The 24,404-nt window shown below is 58.2% G+C and overlaps 1 protein-coding gene across 1 annotated transcript; it reads right to left on the reverse strand.

Moving 5' to 3' along the window:
- Nucleotides 1–1,220: 1,220 nt before the first annotated feature.
- Nucleotides 1,221–24,404, reverse strand: QSOX2 (quiescin sulfhydryl oxidase 2). Its single transcript, XM_036306933.1, has 12 exons — nucleotides 24,077–24,404; nucleotides 15,738–15,838; nucleotides 14,234–14,282; nucleotides 13,033–13,138; nucleotides 12,796–12,886; nucleotides 11,988–12,133; nucleotides 10,957–11,091; nucleotides 10,656–10,785; nucleotides 9,313–9,435; nucleotides 8,670–8,820; nucleotides 4,782–4,970; nucleotides 1,221–3,588 (listed from the first exon to the last, which is right to left on the reverse strand). The coding sequence occupies exons 1-12, from the start codon at nucleotides 24,402–24,404 to the stop codon at nucleotides 3,083–3,085; spliced, it is 2,055 nt and encodes a 684-aa protein (XP_036162826.1). The 3' UTR covers nucleotides 1,221–3,082.

Genomic DNA, 24,404 nt, shown 5'->3' on the forward strand with positions numbered 1-24,404 from the left:
AGGCGCGTGTCACCAACCTCCTGTCCCTCGGCATGCCACCCCTCCCACCCCCGACCCTCTGTTCCCTGCCCGCCTCCTTGCCCCTCCCCGCCCCGCCCACAGGCTTGGGCATTGGTGGCAAGTGGGTGCCCCACTGGCTGCTCCTGCATCAGCCTCCTGAAAGGCGCGTCCAGGCCCTGGCTGGGAGGGCGCCTCTGGCCTCTTGGCCCTGCTTAGGCCCCCACAGGCCGGCTCTGCAGGTTCTGCATCGACCACCTCCCCAGATCTCAGGCCACAGCCCCACCCCGACTGCAGCCCGGAGGAGGGGCATCTGGGGTGTCCCCAACAGAAACTGCTCAGGAATCAAGGGCCTGACCAGGGGTCACTGATGGTGAGCCTGCACCCACATCAGAACCACGGCCCGGGCTGCCATACCCACTAGTCGCCCCTTGCTCTGCCCCAGCTGCACCCCAGGGGCTGCCTGGGTCCTGAGGGAGGGGCCTGGGGAAAGCCAGGGAGGGGCAACCACACAGCCCAGCGGGGGAAACGAAGCCACAGACACTGCAGCCAGCAGGTCTCCCTCCAGCCACACACGTGGTGACTGGGCCTCTTCCCACCAAGCAGAGGAGAGGGCAGGAAAATTTAAAGAGTTCAGAACCTGAGGCAGCAAACTGGTGTCAGGGCAGAGGCCAGGCATGTGGCTCCGTGGCAGAGGGTGGCCTAGGAAGGCCACACCCAGAGCTACGTGGTGGTGGGCAGGGCCTGGGAGGTTCCACAGCACATGCAGTCGGCTGCCCGTCACCCCCACTTCTCCCGGTTCTGTGGAAGGACGGCTGCCGTCTCGTCTCAGGAACTATCTGTAATTTAATGATCTCTCTTTCCTGTTCCACCTGACCCTGGGGCTGTCTTCCAAACCCTCTGGTTCCTAGAAATTCTGGAGCTAAGGTGTGTGGTCCATACACTCTAAAGCAGCTGTGGGCAAACTATGGCCCGCGGGCCGGATCCGGCCCGTTTGAAATGAATAAAACTAAAAAAAAAAAAAAAAGACCGTACCCTTTTATGTAATGTTTACTTTGAATTTATGTTAGTTCACACAAACACTCCATCCATGCTTTTGTTCTGGCCCTCCGGTCCAGTTTAAGAACCCATTGTGGCCCTCGAGTCAAAAAGTTTGCCCACCCCTGGGCTAAAGGCTCTGCACCCCTCCCAGCACCCTCACAGTTGCTGCGCATTTCAGAATACAATTTTTCAAACAGATTTATTTCAAAATGTGCACATTACAGTTTTTAAATACAAAATGTTCACTTTCTTTGCATGTAAGAAATTTCAGAGATTTTCATGTCAATTAGTTTCTTTTTAACCAAATTCTCCCATTAAAAATAAATACATTTAAATTACTGAACCATTATATTCATTGTCTCAATAGTTACAACTTTAGAAAACAGACCTGAAGGTAGCATCCAGTTCTGAGCAGGCCACCACGTGAGGTGTGCAAGGCGGCTCACACTTGCAGGTGAGACCCTTTCCGTGGCCGCATGGAACCGGCGGTCTGCTGGAACCTGGCCCTCTGATGTCACAGATGTGACCTCAAACCGCAATATCACTATGAACCTTAGAAGCCAACATTGCCTGTCAAATGGGTTGATGTAGGACAGTGCCCACTGCTCACAGAAACTTATTTGGGGGAAAAAACGACATTTGACACGAACCTAAGGCAGTTTAATGAAAGAGGCCCAGTATTTCCCGTGGCCTCTGTAAACTGGCCCGTTTTCAAGTTGAAAGGAAACAATATGGTGCCGTCAATCACCAGGCACACAAGCCTCAGGTTTAAACCAGAGGCTTCTAGGGGTTAAACGTGTCACCAACTGGAAACCTCAGCTCAGGGCAGGGCTCCCTGATCCTGGCCACGCCTGCCCCCAGGTGGGCACCGGGCTGGGGGCAGCGTTGCAGGCACCATCCTTGGGCTCCCTGAGCTGGGCTGGGGCAGGACCTGGTGCGAGTCCACACGTGCTTAGCCGCTGCAATGAGGGAGCATGCGGAGACCACAGGCACAGTGGGAAGAACTACTTACCACCATCACGCACACAAGGGGGCACACAGGCACATACACACACACACACACACACACACACACACACAGGCACAGGCACAGACACACACAGACACACACACAGGCACAGACACACAGGCACAGACACACACACACACACACACACACACACACACACACACACACGGGGGCGCACACCGCTGAGCATCTGCATAAGGGTCTCAAAGGAAATGCCCCCAGGAGTTCATTTGTTTACGCATTTACTTTACCTCTGAATGTTCTGGGTTTTAACACATTTAAAATAATGTGTTAAAATCATTAAATGGTAAATAATTAACCACCAAAGCCCAGGGATAGGCCCTGTGCCAGGACCTGTGTAAAACACCTTCAGGCAAATGAAGTTTGGCCTTAGAGATGCCAGCGAGACCCCGTGCACCACCCACTCTGGCTCTGGGCAGTGGCTCAGGAGGGCTGTGGGTGCTGGATGGCAGGGGCCCAGGCGGAAGCTCTGTTCTCGGGCTCACAGTCTCCTGACTGCCAGGGACAGGCAGCCTGGGTGGCCCTCACGCACTGAGCTCTCTCATCACCAGAGTAACAACCAACAGGCCAAGGCACTGTCCCTGAAGAGTAAGATGAACACCACCCTTCCTCCCCACACCAAGTCTACCCCCCATGGCGGGGATGTGGGGGGGCGGGGGTATCCCTGGCTGCATTCAGTCACCCCTTAGCTTCCATGGGGAAGGGCTGGGTTTTTCTCCAAATCTCCAAAGGAGGCCGTGCACAATGGATGTGGAGCCCAGTAAACTTGATGAAAGTGGGTGCAAAACATTCTTTTTGGCCTGGACATCCCACTCCCGTTTTCAGACCTAGAAGAGTAAAAACAGAAGTCGCTTTGCTATGGATTTGTCAGAGGCGTCCACGGACTGTGAAGGCCGGGAACGCACACAGGCCCCAGCTCTGGGACCACAGCTGCCATCAGCGGGGAGCAGGCCCCCTGCCTGTCATCCCTGATCAGAAACGTTACAGCCGCAGGCGCGGGCGGGCTGCTCAGCTCTACACGGACGGATGGCGGTGCCGGACTTTCCACCGCCGGGAGCGCACTCGGAAGAAGAAGAACATCACCATCAGGAACATGGAGGAGGCCACGTAGAGCAGGACGCAGAGGCTCATGTCCAGGCTGGAGAAGCCCATCCCCAGGAAGGGTGCAGCCGCCTCCACCTCCCTGTGGCCCTCAGGCCTGGCTGGTCCCAGGTGTGACCCCTCTGAGGGGCGAGGTGTGGGAGGCAGGGCCCCGGGCGGGTGCAGGCTCTCGGCCCCGTGGTCTCCAGGCCTCTCTGGGTTGGCTCGGCCTCCCTCTGGCCCCTCGGCCTCGCCGGTGCCACCCAGGGCCGTGGCGTACGTGTGCACGAGGTTGTCGCTGCCGTAGTGCCGCTTCAGGAACAGGAGAACCTGGTCTTCGTCCCAGCTGTCCAGGCCCCTCAGCTCCTCGTGGCAGGCAGGGCAGAGGTCCGGAGTGGGCCACGCAACCTTGGGAAACCTGGGGTCCTCGCTCAGGTGGCCTGGGAGCGGGAGGGAGGCAGCTGTGGGGAGGCCTTCGCTCAACTTGCCCACCACCCAGGGCTGCCACGCCACAGGCCTCCTGCCCACGGTCAGGTGCCTGCCTCCCCCACCCTCTTGGTCCACCCACACCCACTGAGACCTCGCCGCGGGGACTAGATGACGCCTGTGCCCCTCACCCCACCTTTCCTGCACAGCTGCCCCTGCTTCCCTAAAGCATCCTCGGGCGGCCCCCATGGCCAGACTACACTGCCACTCACCTGCCCTGCTCCTGTCTGTCCCACTGCTTTGCTAAAGGTGGGCTGGGACTACGGGACTAGGAGACATCCTAGGGCTGCAGAAAGCCCTTTCGGCGGCAGGGTAATGACGGGGGAGGGGGCACGGGCTCTTGGAGCTCAGTGCTGCCAGGGCAACGTCGGACTCACTGGGAGCACAGGTGGCAGGCAGAGGCACGGGGAGGCCTGACACCTGCAGCAGGGCCTCCACGGAGGGGCCTTCACCTGCACCGACAGGAGGGCAAAGCCGGCAAACTGAAGGGGCCAGGGCCACGCCACGTGACCAGAGCCAGCAGGCAGCTCTGGTGCAAAGAGCAACCAATTTTCTTTAGTGCTTGAGTTGTAATATGTTTTTGTAATACAGTGGATTACATAAAAACCAACAGTTTAGTGGGTTTTCTATTCATCTTTATCAAGATTTACTTCTGAGGGGAATTATTTTTAAGCCTAATTTTAATCTGCCACTGATTTAGGAGCAGTTTGAATTACTTAACTCTGAGAAAATGTATGCGCCCTACTTAGGCTTTAAACAAAGCCATTTTGAGGAGTTTGATTTGTCGTCTGAGAGCAGATTTTAATGACACTAAAATTCCTTCCTGAAAATTAATTATGACCCAAGCCTCCCGCTGCGTCTCATTGGGCCTCATGGGCTCCTCAGGGGGTGCATGCTGCCTGTCAGCTTCCACGCGGCTCCAGGGAGAGAACAATCTGGAAAGCAGGCACCCTGGAGCCTGAGAACAGCCCCTGGGGAGGTCCTGAAACTGATGGCGGAGCAGGGCTGGCTCCCGCTGTGAGCCCAGAGCAGGCAGAGCGGCACCGAGGTCAGGTCATCCCCTCGAACAGTGCTGCCGCCCCCCCACCCCCACCCGCTCACAGGACACGCTGACGGGCACGGGCAGGCCACCATGGCTTCTGCTTACCTGCCAGGCGGCTGTTCACGAGGTTATGCTTCTTCCAAAGCCAGAGGATTGCTTGGTCTGGGGTTTTCACGGAATCCATGGACTCTTTAGCCATTTCCTCAAAATGCTCCCCACACTCTTTGCAGCCGAAGAAGGTGAGCAGGTACCTCCGGATGGTCTGCAGCACCGCCTGGGGGTCGTCTTCGAAACCTGCAGGGACCAAGCACTGTGGCACCCCGGAAACAAGGCACAGAACGTGACTGATGGTTCCTACTGGAACCCAGGACTGGGGTGGTGTCGGGAGCCAGGAACAAGCTAAGGCCTGACATGAGTTTGGCAAGCATGTCAAACTCACGGCCCACAACCAATATTGGTGTGCCCAGGCAATATAACGGCACATAGGAAACATTTTAATAAAAATTTCGTAACTTAATTTTTACACTATCCTGTTATACATAATTATTAATAACGAACCACAGCGTTCGCGAATGACTGGTGACCATCATCGTGTTGCACTCATTTCCCTCACACGCCTTAACGCGCAGGCGCACCATTTCTCGCCACTAACACCAGCAGCGAATATTTTAGCAGCCGACGGCCACGTCATTCGTCTTGGACTGACTTGTTTGGTGTGCGCAACAGGAAATATTTCACTTTCGGAGAACAAGAAAACTAGGTGTATTTGCATTAACACTTATTAATTTGTGTAGTTATTCAGTGTCTGGTAAATTAATGTTCAAGAAAAAATATTAATTTTTGTTAAAATGTTCTATTATTTTAGGTTAACGATGACTCATTTATTTCAGCCCTTTGTATTCAGCATGTTTCTATCGAAATAAACGTATGTTTCTAGGAAAATGGAAGCTGTTGTTTATTTTGTGGCCACATAAACTTAAACCTTGTTTATTTGGCCCGTGTTAGCCTTTGAGTTTGACATGCTTGACCCACGGCAACAGGGCTGCTGGCCCCACGGCCTCCGCCGAGCATGCGCCTGTGCAGCCCCCAGAACAAGTACCAGGGGAAGGGCCTCCAGGGGGCGAGCCGTGCCGCGGACCAGATTCCGGCCTCACCCCCAGAGCAGGGCTCTGCCTCGGGTCGGGTGGGCCCTGTGCACGTCCGCCCACCTCACAAGCGGGCCCGAAGGCTGGTGCCGGAGCCACGGCGCACGCCTCTAAGTGCTTGCTTTGCTCCGAAGTCCTTGCACAACACAAGCCCAGGTGTGCACGTGGCCTTAGCTTGTGCCTCTGGGGTGCCACCAGCTTCACACTGACCTTCCCAAGGGTAGCCTGGGGCGAATGGGCAGTGGCCAGGGCGGTCTGGGAACGGCAGGCACCAGGACCTGCCCTCCTAGGAGAGGCTGCACCTCTGGTGGGAGTGCTCCAGCATCCACCCCCAGTGACAGCCCCGCGTGGGGCCCGAGAAAACACACCCTGACGTTTTGGGAGAGCAGCCACAGGCAGGGGGGCAGACAACGTGGCCCTAACAGGGGCCCTGAGAGAACCAGAGGGCAGCCTGGGCTGGGCCTAGCGGGCCTCTCCAGACAGCTAGGATGGGGGTTAAGCATACAAAGGGGACTTTGCCAGCATTAAAAGACAGGCAGCAAGGTAACTGGGTAAACAAGACACACTTCTGAGACCGAATCCGTCAGAACCAACAGCAGGCCCTCGTGGTCTCTGGCTGAAGCTGTCGTGGCTCCACTTCACGGCCACGCCCACCAGCCCTGGAGCCCCAGCGGCCTAATTCCCATGTCCCTTAGTCACTAACTGTGGCGGCCATTCCACTCAGAGTTTGAGCTGAGCCGACTGCTCCCAGGCTGTGTCCAGGGCAGTGAGGCAGTGCCCACAGTGAGATCGCCACGTGCATGCGCTCGGCTGGGCTCTGCCCGTGGCCCCGCGCCGGCAGCCAGCAGCCCTGGGCCGACATCTGCTCCGCTTCACCGTAATCCTCCTTTTCTCTCCCCAGCCAAGCGCTGCTCACGGCGACCCCTAATCTCTAAAGTGCACAAGAACCACAAAGCTCTACCTGAGGGGATTAGGGGACACGCAGGCTTTTAGTCGATGGGCTTACGCGTCCAATAAGGAGAGGAAAACCTTCCAAGACATAATCCGGCATCTCCGTCTGACCCAGTTCTGCAGCACGAGACGTGCTCCTGGTAGAACTGCAATGTATGTGACTCTGCTGCTGGGCGAGACCCCGCGGGATCTGTGTGCTCCGCCGTGTGCCGCCCTCCGACACAAGGCAGAGCTACACCGCTTCGCCGTCTCCAGGGGACGCAGCCCTGGCGGCTACCAGGCTGCCCTCAGCATGTGCTGCTGCCAGGGCAGGGCCCGGAAACGCGAGGCTCCAGCTGTGCGCACGGCTGAGGTGGTCTGATGTTACTTTTGTCCGGGAGCTCCGTGTTGCCCCTGAAAGTCATGCTGCTCTTGTCCTGTGTGATTCTTAAGAGAATCTCAAGTCTCAAAGCCCACCTCTGCCCCATGAGACCCCAGAACTCAGCGCTGCCTGGACGAGAGCTTCGTGGTACAAATGCCCGAGGGCAGCCCTGCCCTCTGCACCCGGCAGGTGAGCCCTATCTGACCGACAGGGTGTGGGGAAGCGATGCCTGTGCCTGCCGAGGCCCTGAGAGCGCCTTCCTGGGTGTGGTGAGAGCTGGCCGGGTGCAGGGCTCGGACCTTCTGAGTCAGACCAACCGCCATGCCTCTGGACGAGCACCCACCGGTCCCACACAAGAGCCACCACATCTGGGTTAGCTTGTTAGGCAGCAAAAGGTAACTATGAATTTTACACTTTTACTGGAAAGAACATTGGACTGTGTGAGTCAAGATGTAACATAAGCATCAGTGGACCTCAACAACTACGAAAATGACAACCAAGCATGGCTGGCGTGGCTCAGTGGTTGAGCATCGACCTATGAACCTGGAGTCACAGCGTGCTTCCCGGTCAGGGCACAGGCCTGGCTGCAGGCTCGCTCCCCAGTAGGGGGTGTGCAGGAGGCAGTCGATTGATGTTCTCTCTCATTAATGTTTTGATCTCTCTCTCTCCTTCCCTCTCCCTTCCTCTCTGAAATAAAAAACATATTTAAAAAAAGGGAAATGACAACTAAGAGACAGCAGCCTGCTGGGGCCAGGCAGTGTCCGCACAACCAAGTCCAAAGGGTAAAATATCCAGCACATTTCGTAGTGTCCACAGAGCATGCAGAACATGACGACTCTGCGTTAGCTGCTTCCGGTGACTGAAGTTAGTCAACCCACTCAAACTTTGGTAGTTTTTCCTCTTACGGCAGGCGGCCCCTGAGATGGCCCCGGGACGCCAGCTCCCGTGAGCAGGCGAGGCCATGGCTGACTTCTAACAACCAGAACACGCACAGCGAGGGGCTCACTCTGACGGAGCCAGTGCTGTGGGAGCTGCTGTGGAGAGGACGCGGGGAGGAACAGCCAGCAGGTGACACCCAGGCCCTCAGGCAGACACGCTGCCCTGGCAGAGGACCTGGCTTGGCCACGTCAGATTCCTGACCCACAGAGACGAGTACACTGTTTCAAGCTGCTGGGTTTTAGGGTAACCTGTCAGGCAACGAGAGATAAAACACGCCCGTTCCTACTGCGTCTCACACCTGTAAAGCACAAGCAGAGGTTCCCACAGCGGGTCCTCTCCCGGGCGGGAACGGGGCGGCTGCAGGGCATCTGCACGTGCTGGGCCCAGGGAGGGAAGAACTCGGCTCCGCACTGGGCGCGTGGGCTCTGTGACCTGGAAAGACGCTCCCTCTGCCTGCTTAGCAGGGCCCCCAGGGCCCCCGATGACACACTGCCTTACAGCCAACGCCCGCTGCTGAGCTTTAGCTTCCGACGGCCCGGCCGGCGCATCCCGTGTGCGTCAGGGGGCAGCCAGCACCTGGCTGTGCAGGGACGTTACCTGTGCCATCCAACACGTCTGGGTGGGTCCCGGCCCGAACAGTCAGCGTGTGGAACAACTTCCAGAGAGAACACGTGTAACCCCTCAACTCCGGGCGGCTTCCTTGACATCCAACCCACGTTATCTGATTAGTGAGGAATATTCCAGAAATCTGAGCAAAGAAAGAATAACAGATATAGAAATAGCTGGTGAGTGTCCTCTGACTGGTGGTAGTTACACACGGGGACACGTATCCAAACTGTGAGCACTTCCAACAGGCTCACGCCAGGTGCGTGCAGACCACGGCCCTGGCACGGCTAGTCTTGGTGAGGATGAGGCTCTCAGTGACCCTCACTACGGGAACCCAGCCTGAGGAGCAGCTCAGCCACACTCTTACTAAACACATCAATTTTAGGTGCACAATTCCGTCCACTCAAAATTTTCTGAACAAGCCCTGGTGCCATCCCGTGAGAAACCACCCCTGCCTGCGCGGCGGCCGTCACCAATGTCCCTGCACTGAGGACTCGGCAGGGAGCGGACAGCACCAGGGACAGAGGAGGAGACGTGCAGTCGTCATGGGGACAGGAACAGAAGCCACCGCAGAGGGGCCTGAGGAGGGGCCGCGGGGATGCCCGTGCGTGGGCAGGAGCCGGGAGGTGCGCACCCGCATCTTGTTGTTGACCAGGTCCAGGATGGCATTGTAGGGCACCCGGTCCAGGGGGAGGCTGGCCAGCCACTCCTGCAGCATCTCCAGCAGCTTCCTGACGGGCGGGCGGCCGGGGAACAGCTGAGGGGGAAGCACCACACTCAGACCCCTGGGAAGGCAGGCAGCCCCTCAGGTTTCCAGGCGCAAGTGTGACCAGCTGGTCAGCGTGTGGCACTCACCCGGCGACCCCTGCACCCAAGCACAGCGAGACGTGCAGAGTGGCGCTGCCGAGAGGGCCCCTCACACCTGACCTAACTTATGAGATGACGTCGATATGGAAGAACAGCAGCCACAGCACAGTCAGCCCCGGAAACTCTTTTCCGACAGGTCGCCCAGGACCACCACCAATTACGAGCATGAATTTCAAGTCTGAGTCAGCTGCAGGAAGACGGCTAAGATATGCACGGCCACCTGGCCTTGGAGCTGGGCCCGCTGCTTGCTGAGCCGGTGCCGACAGCGGAGGCTGAGCAGCCAACCGCTGAGCAGCCGACGGCCCGTGAGCAGGAGGACATTCTGGAGATTCCAGAATTCTGAACCCACAACAGGATCAGAGCCTGTCCAAGCAGCTTTCCTTTATTCGTGGGAAACGCACTAGGCGCCTCCTAGTTATTCCTTTAAACGTAAATCACGTCGCAGTGCTGTGACTGGGGCCCTAGGTCTCTGCTGGGCCCTAGGACCCTGGCTAGGCTACCCCAGGAGTCAGAGAGCAGAGGGGCCACAGCCAGGCCCAGACAGGGCTGCAGGGGCAAGAGAACCAGGGCTCAGACCTGCCCCAGGAACCTGAGGGGGGGAGGCCTCCCGCCTCCCAGAATGATCTGGGCCAGAAAACAACAGCCGGCCAAGGCAAGAACTAAACTTCCATGAACACTGCGCTACCTCCTACTAAAGGAGGAGGGTGGCGCCCACAGCACTGGTCCCGGCCCCCTCAGCAGACTCCAGAGGATGAGGATAGCGGCCGCGCTGCACCCTCCGTGACGGTGCTGTCCGCCTGCTCCTGTTGTCCCCATCCCCCATGTCATGGGGCTGCTGGCATCAGCCACACACCGAGTCAGTCCCACAGTTCCCACCACACTCACCACCCACCTGGGTAAGTGCCCCTGGAGATTTCCCTCCTGCCCATGCGCCCCCCCCCCAGGCCCCCTGCTCAGTGCCCCTTCAGGCCTGGCATCCGCATGAGCCATGCCCCCAGTGCCAAAAGCAGGCTGGGCACCGCTGGCCAGCAGAGTGCACATCCAGCTCAGGTCGGCCTCGTTCCGCAGGGTCATGAACCGAGCGCCCAGCCCAGAGCAGACCCCACACACCTTGGCAACGATAGTAATAAAGTCCTTGAGTGTTTTCAGCTCGGCCCCAGCCAGTGTCCTGTGGGTGGCCAGCTCCACCCTCAGGAGGTAGTGCAGCCCCGACTCCAGGTCCGCCGTGTACAGTTTTGACCTGAGATTAGATATCACAGAGCCAGGTATTAATGCCTTCTCTCCAGTGAGCCGCCTCCCGTCCCCCGACTCCCAGGAGGCCTGAGCCTTCAGCGAGCTGAGCCCACAGCTTCCTGTCCACCTGGGCCTCCCAGTGCTCACCTCCCACACCTCCTGTCCAAAGAGCACTTGCCTGTCAAACTCTCTCCACACCACAACTTCAGAATTTTGTTCTTTGCTTGGCTTTTCAGGCAATGCAAGCGATTTTTTCCTCACATCTGGCAACGACTTCAAATAAGAGGAAAAAAATGACCGAAGAGGCTTCATGCTGCGAGAAAGGGGTGGGTGGGTGTGGACTGAGCCGGAGCCCGAACCTGGCCGAGCTGCCCAGGCCCCTTAGTGAGGGAGGGAAGCTGTACTCCCCTCCCGCCCTTCACTGCAGGTGCCATGGGTGTGGCCTCGGAGCTGGCCCCACCCCCCTCTCCCCAGGACATGAGACAGACCCACACTACCCTGAGCCTCAGCTGCTCAGGGACACCCGTGGGCTGTGGAGCCGGCTGAGCACCCGCAGCATCAGCTCTCTGATGTGTGGAGGTCTCGGCCTCGGTCCTCCCCTGAGCCTGCTGCTCAACGGGCCCTCGAGCTACCGGGCGTGTGAAGGCTGACTGAGACCTTCCAGTAGCTCAAGGTCATGTAAAGTGCACCTCTCTGTTACATCGCACAGATGACAGCTCCACATAAACGGTCCTTGGTCTTTGAGGCGAACGGCAGTGCTCAGGGAGCTAGGGGAGGGCAGTGGCTGAGCCTGGCCTGGTGTTCAGTCCTCACGAGCTCAGCCGCAGGTGGTACAGACGCCCAGCTCACCAAAGCCCAAGGTCCCCAGGCCAGCGGGCGGCGTGAGAACCACTCAGCAGGGCGGAGAGGTGGGGACCCGGCAGGCAGCACAGGTTTTGGACGTGACCTAACCCTTCCGCCCACAACCTTTTCCAATTCAGGATTCTCTCAGGGGCCCCAGTAGAGGACAACTGTGCTCTCAGGAAGGAGAGTGGACTGAGGGGATGGAGTCCAGAGCCCACCCTGCCCACCGCTCGCTGGGGAAAGGGGGTGCACCCCCCCCCCCCCGACACAGACGCAGACCAGACCACATCTGGCTTGGTGTGAGCTCCCACCCAGATGGTTCCGGGATGCCACCACCAAACAGTCCTTCAGCCAAACTACGCTTACATGTTAATTAACCCGTGGGACCCATTTGGGTAAACCAGGTAACAGGAAGGAACAGAAGAGATGCCAAGCTTCTCCAGAAAGGCCGGGTCGCTGTCCAGTGCTCTCTTCACCGCGATGTTCTCATAAGGACTCAGGTCCAGGATCACCTGCATCAGGAGGGAAGGTTACCCTCGGCCCAGGCGGGTCCACAGGGCGCAGCGCACAGAGGGAGCCCTGCACCCGTCTTCTCCACACCCAGACGGTCACATTTAAGGCAACTGAGCCACGGACATCCCGGCAGAAACCAGACGGTCTGAGGGGACCTGACAGTGGCCCTGTGCGGTACTGTCCCAGCCAGCACATCCCCCATGAAACTGACCATCAAGTGCCCCCCGCCCCCGGGGCCACAGCCCCAGCATCCCCGGACAGCAACAGGGCCCTGGCCTCTGCCTTGTGCCTAGGCGGGGGCAGGGGGAAGAGGATTCGGCTCTGAGCAGAGCTGAGGAGCTGCTGCCTCCACCCTGGCAACCATCTGGCTAAAAAGTTGGGAGCCCAGAATACAGCAAACAAACTGGACTCCAGAGCATAGGAGCAAAGCAGCACCACCAGGCCCAGGTCCCCGCCCCCTGAGCCCTACGCCCACGTGGGGACAAGGCCAGCCTGTGCCCTACTCTTCTCCTGCCCTCAGAGACGCTCCCCCACTGTCTTCTCCACAAACCGGATGATTCACCGAGTAACACGACTACCCTAGTTCTCACCCCCAGAATCTAGGCCCAGGCCCCGTGCTGAACCCATCACGCCGGGACCCGACAGGATACAGACATGGTACCTCACGTCCAACATACGAGCTGTTGCTCTCAAACAGAATAGCCACGTAGCAGCCCTCATGGTTGTCAATGAGAGAAAGAACGTCACTGGGCCTTTTAAGAGGAAAAAAAGGCTTTCAGTGTTTTTGCGAACAGTGAGCTGGCCACCAGGTACAGGGCCCATCCCACTTAGTGCACATCTGAGTTTGCAGAATTAATTCGACGCCTAATGTGCCATTTTCTCTTACAGAACCACGCACCGAATAGGGTCCAAAGCCGGGCAGGCGGGAGGCCTGTTTTCGTCCGTGTGGTTCTGTAGGAAGTCAATCATGGCTTGTCTCACCGTCTGCAGCTCTCGGTCAGGCCCTGGGGAAGCAACCACCATCACCTCGGTGACCTTACCACATGCTCCCCCCCACCCCTGAGTCCCCAGCGTGGTGCCTCGCCACCGAGAGCTTGGTACAGACAGCGGTGAGTCCAACAGGAGACCGCACGGTGAGGTGACAGGGACGTATTGCACACAGGCGTGCAGACACAGGCCGGGCACGCTGACTCCACCCACACCTGGTTCATACCAGGTAGGACGGCCTCTGATTAGAATGCAGTCACCATGGGCTGACTGGTCACCGTCTGGGGCCTGATCTGGGTGCCAGCTACCTGGTGGGCCCATTCATAAAAATTCACCAGGTGTGCACTTCTCCAATATTTTTTTCAATTACAAAGTTTACCTTTTAAAAAAATAAAAACTTTATCACACCCTAGCCGGTCTGGCTCAGTGGATCGAGCGTTGGCCTGAGGACTGAGGGCCTGGGTTTGATTCTGGTCAAAGGGCACATGCCTGGGTTGCGGGCTCGATCCCCAGTGTGGGGCATATAAGAGACAGCCAATCAATGATTCTCTTTCATCACTGATGTTTCTATCTCTCTCCCTCTCCCTTCCTCTCTGAAATCAATAATATATATATATATATATATATTTTAAACAAACAAACAAACAAACAACTTTGTCACCACTTTGTTTGCCAAAAGAAGGCAGAGCACAAAATAAAAACTTCCTGCTGAAACCTGGCTGGTGTTGGTCAGTGGTCAGAGTGTCAGTCTATGGATCTAAGGGTCTCAGGCTTGATTCCTAGTCAAGGGCACGTGCCTCGGTTGCAGGTTTGATCCACAGCCCTGGTTGGAATGTTTGCAGGAGGCAACCAATCGATGTGGCTCTCTCACATCCCTGTCTCTCTCTCTCACCCTCCCTCTCTTCCACTCTGAAAATCTCCTGGGTGAGGAGTAACAAAAGCCAAACAAACAAAGCCTCCTGCTGAGACTCGCCTGCCTGAGTGCTTAAAGGAGGTGGGCAGGAGGCTGGTGGCAGGGCGTGAGCTGGGGCTGCGACAGGCTCCTGAACCATTTGTCCGTGATGGGTACCTGAGGCAAATCTACAGTAAAGGCACAGGGCTTATGTCCTTACCTTTAAAGTTTTCGCCAGTTGTAAAGTCCTTTGTAAATGCTCTGAAATACTAAGAGGAAAAACATAGGACAAATGAGACACAGCCTTGCCTGGGGTCTTGTCGATGTATGATCTTTAGCCAGCCAATGAGCATTCAGGTACCCCAAAGTCACCTCCCCCGAGAAAGTCTGCTCGAAGCCCTTAGGCCCCAGAGGAGCCAGAGGTTGTATCTGTGGATCTGAGGCCTCCTGCCAGGTGTGCGGGGTGACTCGCACCCATCAGCACCGTTACTTACACGCTCTGACCCAACAGGGCAGAGCCACAGACAGCACCTTCCCCGACCCTAAGGGTCTCACTCTAATGTCACAAAGGCTTCCGGGGAGGATGACAGGCACAAATGAGTAATTCTGAGCAGAAGAAAGCATTTTCTATTGAAAAGACACGTTGAAGACAGTTACGGACGGGAGCAGTATTGCCACACTCACAGCTGAGCCTCTCGAAGGACAAGGGGCTCTGGAAACGAGTGGGAAACAGACACACGACCCAAAAGGAAGTGGGCAAACCCACGCGCAGACAGACAGGTCACAGTGGGGTGTTCCGAGGACCACAACCAGACCGGCTTGTGGCCCCTGGTGCAGCCCCCGCCCAGCAACACACTGCCAGGCCTGTGCCCAGAAGGCTCTCGCCCACATAAGGGGACACGTGCAAGTGTTGTCACAGCAGCTGGAGCAGAACAGCCAGGTGGCAGCAATGGAGGGACGGTGGAGTGTGCTTCGATAATGGGGTGACTGTCAGCAACGTCCTCTCAAGTAAGAGACTCGAAGTTTCCAGGCAGCACTGGGCCACGTACGCAGCAAACAAACCCAAATGGGAGAACGCCGGGAGGGTCAGACTCGGCCGAGAGCCAGGGGATGGGCCGCAGGGCTGGGCCAGGCACGGCCTGTGCGAGGCTCGTGAACATGTGGGGAAGGACGCGCTCTGGCACAAGCTTTAGGGCTAAGGGGAGCGGGCACGAAGCTCCCTCAGCGTGTGCTTCCCATTGTGATGTGCTCTCGCTCGTGTGCAGGCGTGTGACTGTGCATGTGTGCACACGCACCCCATGTACATGGTTCTCTGCCTTCCAGTTAACCCTCTGCCCCTAGTGGGAGATGGGAACACATCTGTCTGGGGCCCACGTGGCGTGCTCAGGGTGGCCAGGCTGGGCGCCGTAGCAGGGGGTCCTGCAGGCACCCAGAGAAATGAGCACAGTGCACGAGGCGTCAGCTCACGTGGGCCACACGTGGGTGGGGAAGTGCGGAGGCCCCAGACCAGACTCTAGCAGCAGTCCCGACCACCCCACCCTCACCACACAGACCCCACAGCAATGTGCCCAACCCCAAGGGGGGACCAAAAAGGGACCCTCTGCAAGCAGACACTCCCACTGCATCTACAGAAGCGCCCCCTATGCTGGAGACGGAGGGGCTGCCTTCGGTGAACCCAGTGCAGACAGAAGGTAAGCAGAGCCGCGAGGCAGGAGGGTGCTCACCCGGAAGCTGGGGTAGAAGTGGATGTCGTAGGTCTGGCACACCTCGTGGTTACTTTTGTCCGCACAGTCCAAGGCAGCGACGCGGATGGCGGCGGCCCAGTCTGAAAAGCAGAGCGAGACCTTCAATGTGAGAGAGAAGCATGGACTGACTGCCTCCCGTACGTGCCCGACGGGGGCTGAACCGGCCACCTGTTGCTGTACAGGACGACGCTCCAAAGAACTGTGCCACCCGGCCAGGCTGATATTTTTATTAAGGAAAACTCCCAACACCTGAATGAAATAGAGAGAACAATGCAGCCACGTGTGCCCCTGTCAGTGCCAACGATGATCAGCTGCTGGAACCTTGTCCACCCAAAGGCCCCCCACTTCCAGAACTGTACCCGCCAGCTGCACTTCTAAAGGACAGGGCTCTGCACCCCCATCTGCCACTGCGTCATCATGGCGAGTCGTCACACGCTCCCCCAGCAGCAAGCACCCAGCGATGCACAGCTCCTAACCGTCTCGTCTTTACTTAAACTGTTTGTTTGAACTGGGTCCAAACGAGGATGTTGGTTGGGACTGCGGACGTGTGCTGTTTCCTGTCCCCACTTGTCCTGCTTGTGGGAGGACGTGGGTCCTCTGCTTGCAGCCTCCCGCCAACTGGCCCCCTACCTCCCACTGTGTCCGACTGCGTCCAAGCTCCCACAGCACAAAATGACCCTGGCGGCCTCCCTTTGAACTGACCACCTGCATGCATGAATTCCCAAGGCTGCAGCCAGGTGGGCACCCCAGTCCTCCTGCCTCCCTTGCAGGTGGAAGCTTCCGTGCAGTGGACACTGTTCACAGCGCCCTGAGGCCAGTTTCAAAAGAACGGTCTCCACATCCTCCAAAGGCTACTCGTGAGGTGTTCCCTGTACGGGGTCGTTCCCTGCTTCTTGGACGTTAAGATTGATCGCACCGCCCATGACCCTTCCTGAACCTCCCTGGCTCCCTGCCTGCGGACGCCCGAGGAAGCAGGGCCAGAGCCAGGCGGCCTCTGCAGAGACAAGTGCAGGGCACGCCGTGGGGGCCAGGTAAGTCCTGCCGCCTTCTCCCGCAGCTGTGACTTCTGTGCAGGTCTCACAACTGCCTGTCGCCGAGAGGCAGACGCTGCCCTGTGTGCACCGTCTCCCAGGAATGTGGTTAAAAGCAGGTGAGTTCCCTGAGCTCTGATATGACCTAAAACTGCAGAGGTTACATGAGAAACACACCTAGGAGAGAAAACACTGACCATCCCTAGATCCTGCACAATATGAAGGCCTGCATATAATACCAGTTAGTGACTGCTATTTTCACCCAATCTACCCCTTTGCTTAAACAGGCATGCTTTTTTCTTCTGTAATTATAAAAAGTTAACCACCATTAATAAAACACAATGGGTCAAGTAACAGCAATATCTAAGCTGTGTTTTCCACAACCAATGACTGAGCATTCGAGCCTCAGAAACAATTCCTGTCTTGAGGCCACGGGTGGGAGAGATGTGCCGGCCCCCCCCGAACCGCAGGCCACCCCTCCAGGGGCTCAGGTCACCGGCCAGAGGAGGTGATGCTCACGCAGACGGCAGAGATGGCTGTGCTGAGCAAGGCCGCGCCTCCTCTCCTCGCGGATGCTGCCTGCCCAGGCCTGCCCTCCCACTCGGTCACAAAGCATCCACGAGGTCCCAGCTCACAACACAGGGCCTCACTGTTGGTTGGGGATTTCCATGACACACTCACCGCTGCCCAGAGAGCGTTAAGGAAAGGAAAGCGGCCAACACTGCACACGCAAGTCACAGGAAATGTCAGGCAGCCCAGCAGCAGAGAGATGGCGGACACTCGGCGCCCGCAGTGGGACTGGCCCTGCCTTCTCAGGTATTTCTTGGTGTTACTTAAGAAAGGGATGTGAAACCTGCTCCCGCAGGGTGCGTGTGGGGACCACAGCCCAGGCCTGTGTGCATTTGCCCACTACGTTCTCGTTTCTGACCTCACAGCGTTCCCAGAGCAGAGACTCCACGTGCACAAGTGTCCCAAGGCTGCGGGGAACACTGCCCGACGAACTCTGAACACGGCCGGCCAGGTGGTGACGGTGCCGCAGGAACGCTCCTGAGGCTGACGGCCGTCAGCCCTGCGTTCAACTTCATCCCCTGAATGCAGAAGAGCCGGGTCCAGAACGGGAGGCTCCAGCACAGGCCTAGGCAGCACCCCCCCCACTTCCCCCCCGGCTCTGGGCACAGAACATCCTACGCGTGCACCCACACTTGTTCCCTAACATGAACACTGTACCCACCTCTGGCCTTGGAGATCCTGGAGGACCTGGGCAGGATCATCGCAGAGCAGAGACCTCCCTCATCAAGTCCCAAGTCCCAGGAGTCAGGGCGCTGGAGGGTGGGTGACCCTGGCATTGGAACTCCTGCCCTCTCCCCCTATGCCCCACCTACTTGCCATCTCCATCGCTGTCCCAGGCATCCCTCCCAAAATGCAGCCCAGAGACTCCTGATCCTCCCTCTGCACCCTGTGCCCATCCTGCCCCCAGAAGTGGGAACCCAGCTCCCCTCCCAGGGGCACCAGCCCAGAGGGCCCAGGTGCCTTCTCCTGGTGGGGGGAGCAGGCTCCGGGGGCAGCAGAGGCCCCTCTGCAGGGAAGGTGGGAGCCACGCAGACCACAGACACCAGCCCGGTTTCCGGCCTCCAGCTCCTCAGCCTCCCAGCGTGCAGGAGGCAGACCCCCCTCTGAAGCAGGCCCTGGGCTGGAGGCTTAAAAATGGAAACCTCGTTTTCCACAGGAATGTAACCAAGTGCTCATTCCCGCCTCCACAGCTCTCCCTCAGGAAGCAGCAGGAAACCTCCACTCGCACACCTGACACGTGCAATCCTGGGTTCCACAGAGCCCGTCCCACACCCGCGTCAGGGCACGGTGTCTGAAAGCAAAGACCTGAGTGCAGGGGGCACGCGGGCACGGTCGTGAATGACCGCAGAGCAGACATCGAGCTCACTGGAGCTCGCAGGAGCACGCCAGCAGGGACAGGACGGTGGGGGGCCGTGGCCCGCCTGGCTTCTAGGACCCCTGAGAATCCACAAGTCTGTCTGTAACCGCCACTCCACATACACACGTCCCCTGGAGCCGGCTGCTGTCCGGTGGAGGGGCACGCCGACCCTCACAGGCCTTTGTCTGTCTTTGAAAGAAGGCCGTCTGTGGGAGGCCACCAAACACAGACAGGGAGGGCTTCCGTTACTGTCCCTGCAAGTCTGCGGGCAGATGGGCGGCATTCAGGGAACACAAAAGAGACACTCTCTGTTCCCAAATAAAATGCAAGCCATTTCAAAGGTTTGCTTCAGTGTATCTGCCCCATTCAACTGGGCTCCTCCCCTCCTCCTGCCCACCTGCCTGTCTGGGTCCCACACACAACGGAGACACCACTGTGACCCGAAAGGACAGCGCCTGGTGTCAGCTTCCCCAGCAACACGCGCCGGCGGAGGCTCCGAGGCTGCCACCAGGGGCACCACCAGCAGTAGCCACAGCCTTCTTTTAGGACCATGGGCTTAAAAACATGCGTGTGAAACAATTACGCCTCCAGATACGGTAGACTAAAATTCATTTCACCTTTACATGTCAAATAACCATATGGCTTAACCCAGTGGTCGGCAAACTCATTAGTCAACAGAGCCAAATACCAACAGTACAACGACTGAAATTTCTTTTGAGAGCCAAATTTTTTAAACTTAAACTATATAGGTAGGTACATTGTTAACTTAATTAGGGTGCTCCTAAGGCTTAGGAAGAGCCACACTCAAGGGGCCAAAAAGCTGCATGTGGCTCGTGAGCCGCAGTTTGCCGGCCATGGGCTTAACCTACCAGGATTAAACCTTTTACTATTAGTTGTCAAGTTCTAATAGAAAATGTCTGCGGAAGTCTATTCCAGTCGCGCATTAGTTGGTCTGGATCAGCGGTTGGCAAACTGCGGCCCCTTGAGTGTGGCTCTTCCACAAAATACCACGTGTGGGCGCGCATGTACAATGCGACTGAACTTCGTGGCCACACTCAAGGGGCCAAAGAGCCGCATGTGGCTCGCGAGCCGCAGTTTGCCGACCACTGGTCTGGATGATGACAGGACAGCGTGGGAGCCTCCAGGTTTAAAGGAACGCACGGGACGTGTTTCCAAGGCACAGCACCCCGTCTGGCTTCTCCACCCTCGTGCCGTCTCCACCCTCGAGCGGTGTGGGGTTCCCAACCCCACGGTCCAGCCACAGGGAGGCAATTCTCCCACCTGGTACAGGGCCCTTCCTGGCTGAGCAAAGGTCTTTTCGGATAAACTCCAAGTTCAAACCACACACGGACAGGTGGGAATTCAGCCCCCACCCCAAGGAGCAGAGCAGCCCAGGTTATCCAGAAGCTGTGTGTGCAGAGCCCAGGCATGTCTCCGAGTCTCACCGGAGCCGAGGGCCCAGCGAGGTTAAACTCAGGCTGTACGGGGTTCCAGCCAGCGGGCACTCCGGGGCTGAAGCATCACAACGTGGGAGACAGGAAAGGCTTCGAGAACAATCCCGCGCGTCTTCAGAGCCGAGGCGGGACCAGCAGCACTTAGGACCTGGCTTCCTCCAGGTGCAGCTGGGATGAAGCTGCGTCTCACAGGCGCACCTGGGCCCACAACAGGAGGAGGCCCCCACTGCCTGCCTCTAGCCTCCCTTGCAGCCTCTGAGACCATCCACGTCCAGGGGAGCTCCCACAGCCCTCCTGGGCTCTACACCCACCACTCCTGCAGGTGATTACCGCTGCCACCGGCACCCCATCCTCCCAGGCCCCTTCCTTCTTCCAGTGAACAGACACTGGTGCCCCAGCTCATCACCAAGAAGGCTGCAGCCTCGCCACACAGAAGCCAAGTCCAGACCAGGTGATGGAGAGCTCAGAGAGGGCAGGGCTCAGGGCCCCCCTCTGGCCTCCGTCCACTGCAGACCCAGGGAGTGAGCCATTCGGCTCTGGAGTGGCAGAGCCTGTCACCCAGCTGTGCGACCACTAGTGGGCGACTCAGTCTCATGATGGGACAGGGAAGACAAGGTGTGTAGTGGGTCCAGCCCCCTCCTGTCTCCTCCACAATTCCAGGGCCAGTTACAGGAAACCTACCCCAGCTTCCCTGAGGCGAGAACAGACACCAAGGACGCCGTGCCCAGTCTCCAGAGACATTTCAGAGGCACCTGGGTGTGGGCTGCCCCAGGCACAGGAGTCTCACTCGTTGGAGGAGCAGACAAGCGGGGCCCAACCACAGCTCCAGGCTAAAGGGTTTTCAGGAACAGGGCACTTTGTTCAGCGAGTCCTTAGAAGTGACAGCCTGAGCCAGATCTACACAACTGCCTAGTGACACTGGCTACTCCCAACAGTAGACCTTTTGCTTGTCAAGTCACCTTTCTTTCTGAGAACATTAACTGAAGCAGGGGACAGTGAAAGAACGAAGTGCTTAGGAGAGAAACTGGGAAGTCAGAGAAAAGGGGCCTTGGGGACAGGGTCAGGGGGTCAGCGGGAATGCGCTGCCACTGCCCACTGCTCCCCTGGCTACAAGTCCCATGGGGTCCCTTAGACCTTAGGAGGGAAAGGCGTGGGCGTGCTCCCGGGAGGAAGAGCTCAAGCCACCTTCTCAGAGGGAAAAACATTTATTTTCAAAATCTTGAAAATGTCAGTGAAGAGCTCAAGTTCAATGCAAATCTAGGAAAATGAAGGTCCTATGCTGGGCCCAGAGGCTCTGCCCAGCTGGGAGGAGCCTGTGGGGCATTGTGCTCCTCTAAGCAAATGAGGGGCCAGTTAGGAGGCGATGGTGGGAGGACAGCAGGGGAGCAGACACTCATCTAGCTCAGTGCCCACCTGCCACCCCAGGGCACTCAACCAGGGAGCAGAGCCTATACCACAACCACCACTTTCTAGGAGCCACTCAGGTGCAGACACTAGGAGGAGGGCGTCGGGTGGGGAAAGCTGCTGGACACTTGAGTCCAAGGTGTGGGTGCCCTGGGAGGCTGGCCGGACAGCCCGATCCAGTGACTGATTGGGACCAGCGTGGTGACAACTGCGTGACTCCACTTAGACTCGCTAAATAGAAAACCACAGACATACGTAATACTTTCAACAGTAAATATTTAAAAGAGAGAGAAAACCACAGGCCCCAGGCGGCTCACTTGTGCTGGAAGCCCAGGGCACCAAACCCTTACATCCAACAGCACAGCGCAGCCCTCGTAGGGTGCAGCTTTAATGGTCTGCCCCTCCTGGTCCACACCAGGGGGTCATCTGCCCGACAGGCCCCCGCCTTCCCCTAGGGAAGGTGTCCTTGCCTGAAATGATCCACTCTTCACTTCTGCCTGTGAAACCTTCATTCTAGATACGCCTCGGAGAGAGACCTTCTAGTTCCCAAATGGGGTGCTCCCGGTCCATGAGGCACTTACTAAAGCCAATCAGATCTTCACATTTACTGTGTGGAATGGTGTCTGTTAACAGACTGGACGGAGGGGCGCCAGGGAGCACAGCGCGGAGCAGAGGGTGAGGGCCCTTCTTCCCAACGCATCCCCAAGGCTGAAATAAGGCACAAAGGCCTGCGGTTGGTCAGTCGCACAGGGACACAGGGTTAGAGTTAGCGGACTCCTTTGCTGAGGAATTGGAGGGTGGGGTCATCCACGAGGGGGAGCCACTGCCAGGTTCCCGGTCTCCTTGGCCACAGGCCCTTTCTGGCCGGACGTCCCTGGAAACAGTGACCCTCCGACTTGGGCTGGTGCTGACAGATGCTGGGCCTCACGCTGAGCTTCTGACCCATGGGTCTTGGCTGGGCTGACAACGTGCATCCCTATCAAGTCCCCAGGGGACACTCCGTCAGAGCTGGCAGCTTGGCTCTTGGGACTCTCTGCCTAGGTCCCCACAGACCCCCCTTCTCGCCCTGCCCGTGCCTCCCGTGGCCTGTGGGTCACAGCTGTCTTTAACTTTTAGCCGTACCTGCCTCCCGTCTCAGGCCTCGTTTTTCCGGCCTGGACTTGGACAGTGTCCAGCCCCTTTAAGATAACCTTATTTGGCTAATAGTTAAGTTAATCACGCCACTAGGTACAGATGTGATGTTTCACTTTCAGAAGTAACCCTTCTTACCTGCTGGTTCAACGAAGGAACAGTTTGCAATATTTTAATCATAGTTTACGATTTTTGTATTCCGGAAACTAAACTGAACAAAAATAAAAATATGCAAAAATAGGTGATCAATGTCTTACCAGAGCTACCTGCATTTTAATTGACATATCTGTTTCTGTAACCAAATAGCAAGTGAGAACTTAAAAACTCTATTATTGAAATGCCTGTTTGTTCTCAAAGAAAAGACTTAAAAACAAACCCTGTTCAGGAGTTCTCTGCCTCAGCTGTGACCAGTGCAGAACACGAGGGACTTAAAACATCAGATCAGAGAACAAACCCTTTAGAATTAAAAGGTCCCAACGCCGAGTGGAGATGAGAATGCACCTGAAAGATAATCATTCACAATTACGCACAAAAACCCGATTGAGGCTTCTTTCAGGTTTCTTTGTGAATCGGTTTAGATCTGAGAGCATGACAACAGGGTCGGGTATGAGACCCAACGGCAAAGGCAGGAGGGAAGCACAGCACTTTGCCCCCGTCTTGCCCCTGGAACATAAGCACAGGTGAGCTCACACCTGCTGGGGCCCGGCCCCACCCGAGCACTTCCCACTCCTTTCAAAGCGGGACGGAGGCTGCACCCCGCCGGCCACCACCGCGCGCACCGGGCAGACGAGGAACTCAGACGAGGAACTCGGGGCAGCAAGATCCCAGAGCGGAACCTCAACCACAAGACCCGGGGCGGTGCCGGGTCCCTGGGCGGGTGGGCGGCAGGTACCCGGCTGCGTGTCTGTGACCGAGGAACCACCGCGGAAGGCCGGGAAGGTCTTTTCCTGCGTCCACAGAGGCAGCTCCAGGGTTCGGGCGCCCACGCTGGGGGCTCTGAGGATCCCTGTGGGCAGCCCCCAAACCAGGATCCTCGGCCGAGAGGCGGCGCCTGAGCGGTCTGAGTCGGGAAACACTCGGGCCAAGGCCGGGGGCGAGGAGGCTCTTGGACCCCCAGCCCGGGGCGCGGAGCCGGGGGCACCGGAGGCCGCCGTCCCCACCTGCGGGGCGAGGGCGGGGAGAAGGCCCCGTCTTCCTCGCCGGGAAGGTCCTACGGGGCGCCCTGGGGACCCGCGCGCCGGCCCGCGGGGGCCACGGAAGCGGGTGCTCCTGCCGGGCGGGGAGGGCTGGCGCGGCCACCGCGAGCCCGGGGCGAGGACCCCGGACGCAGGGCCAGGCCGGCCGGGGTCGGGCCGTCCGGACGCGCCTCACCTCGCACGTCCCCGGCCAGGGCCCGCCAGGTGGGCGCGTAGCCGATGCAGTGGCCGCACCACGACGAGTAGAACTGCACCAGCCACGCGGCCGAGCTGTTGGCCGTGGCGGCGCGCACGCTGCCGCTGTCCAGCACCCACACGGCGTCCTCGCCCGCGCGGTACAGCGCCGCGCCGCCCGTGCCCGGCCTCGCCGCCGCCGCCGCCAGCAGGACGAGCAGCGGGGGCAGCCGCGCGGGCCGCCCCGAAGGCGGGCGCCGGGCTCGGGCCGCCGTCCCCGCCGGGGCTCCCGGGCTGCGCGCCGCAGCCGCCGCCCCGGACGCCGCCAT

Source organism: Myotis myotis, unplaced genomic scaffold, assembly GCF_014108235.1.
Source record: "Myotis myotis isolate mMyoMyo1 unplaced genomic scaffold, mMyoMyo1.p scaffold_m19_p_44, whole genome shotgun sequence".
In the NCBI taxonomy this organism is placed as follows: Eukaryota; Metazoa; Chordata; class Mammalia; order Chiroptera; family Vespertilionidae; genus Myotis; species Myotis myotis.

What these genes read in the sequence shown, in the direction of transcription:
- QSOX2 (XM_036306933.1), bottom strand. Translation starts at nt 24,404, where the DNA reads ATGGCGGCGTCCGGGGCGGCGGCTGCGGCGCGCAGCCCGGGAGCCCCG. An exon ending in GCTCGTATGTTGGACGTGAG is followed by an intron (nt 12,134 to 12,795) that starts GTACCATGTCTG and finishes CTCCTGATGCAG; the next exon opens with GTGATCCTGGACCTGAGTCC. An exon ending in GTGTGGAGAGAGTTTGACAG is followed by an intron (nt 10,786 to 10,956) that starts GCAAGTGCTCTT and finishes ATCTAATCTCAG; the next exon opens with GTCAAAACTGTACACGGCGG.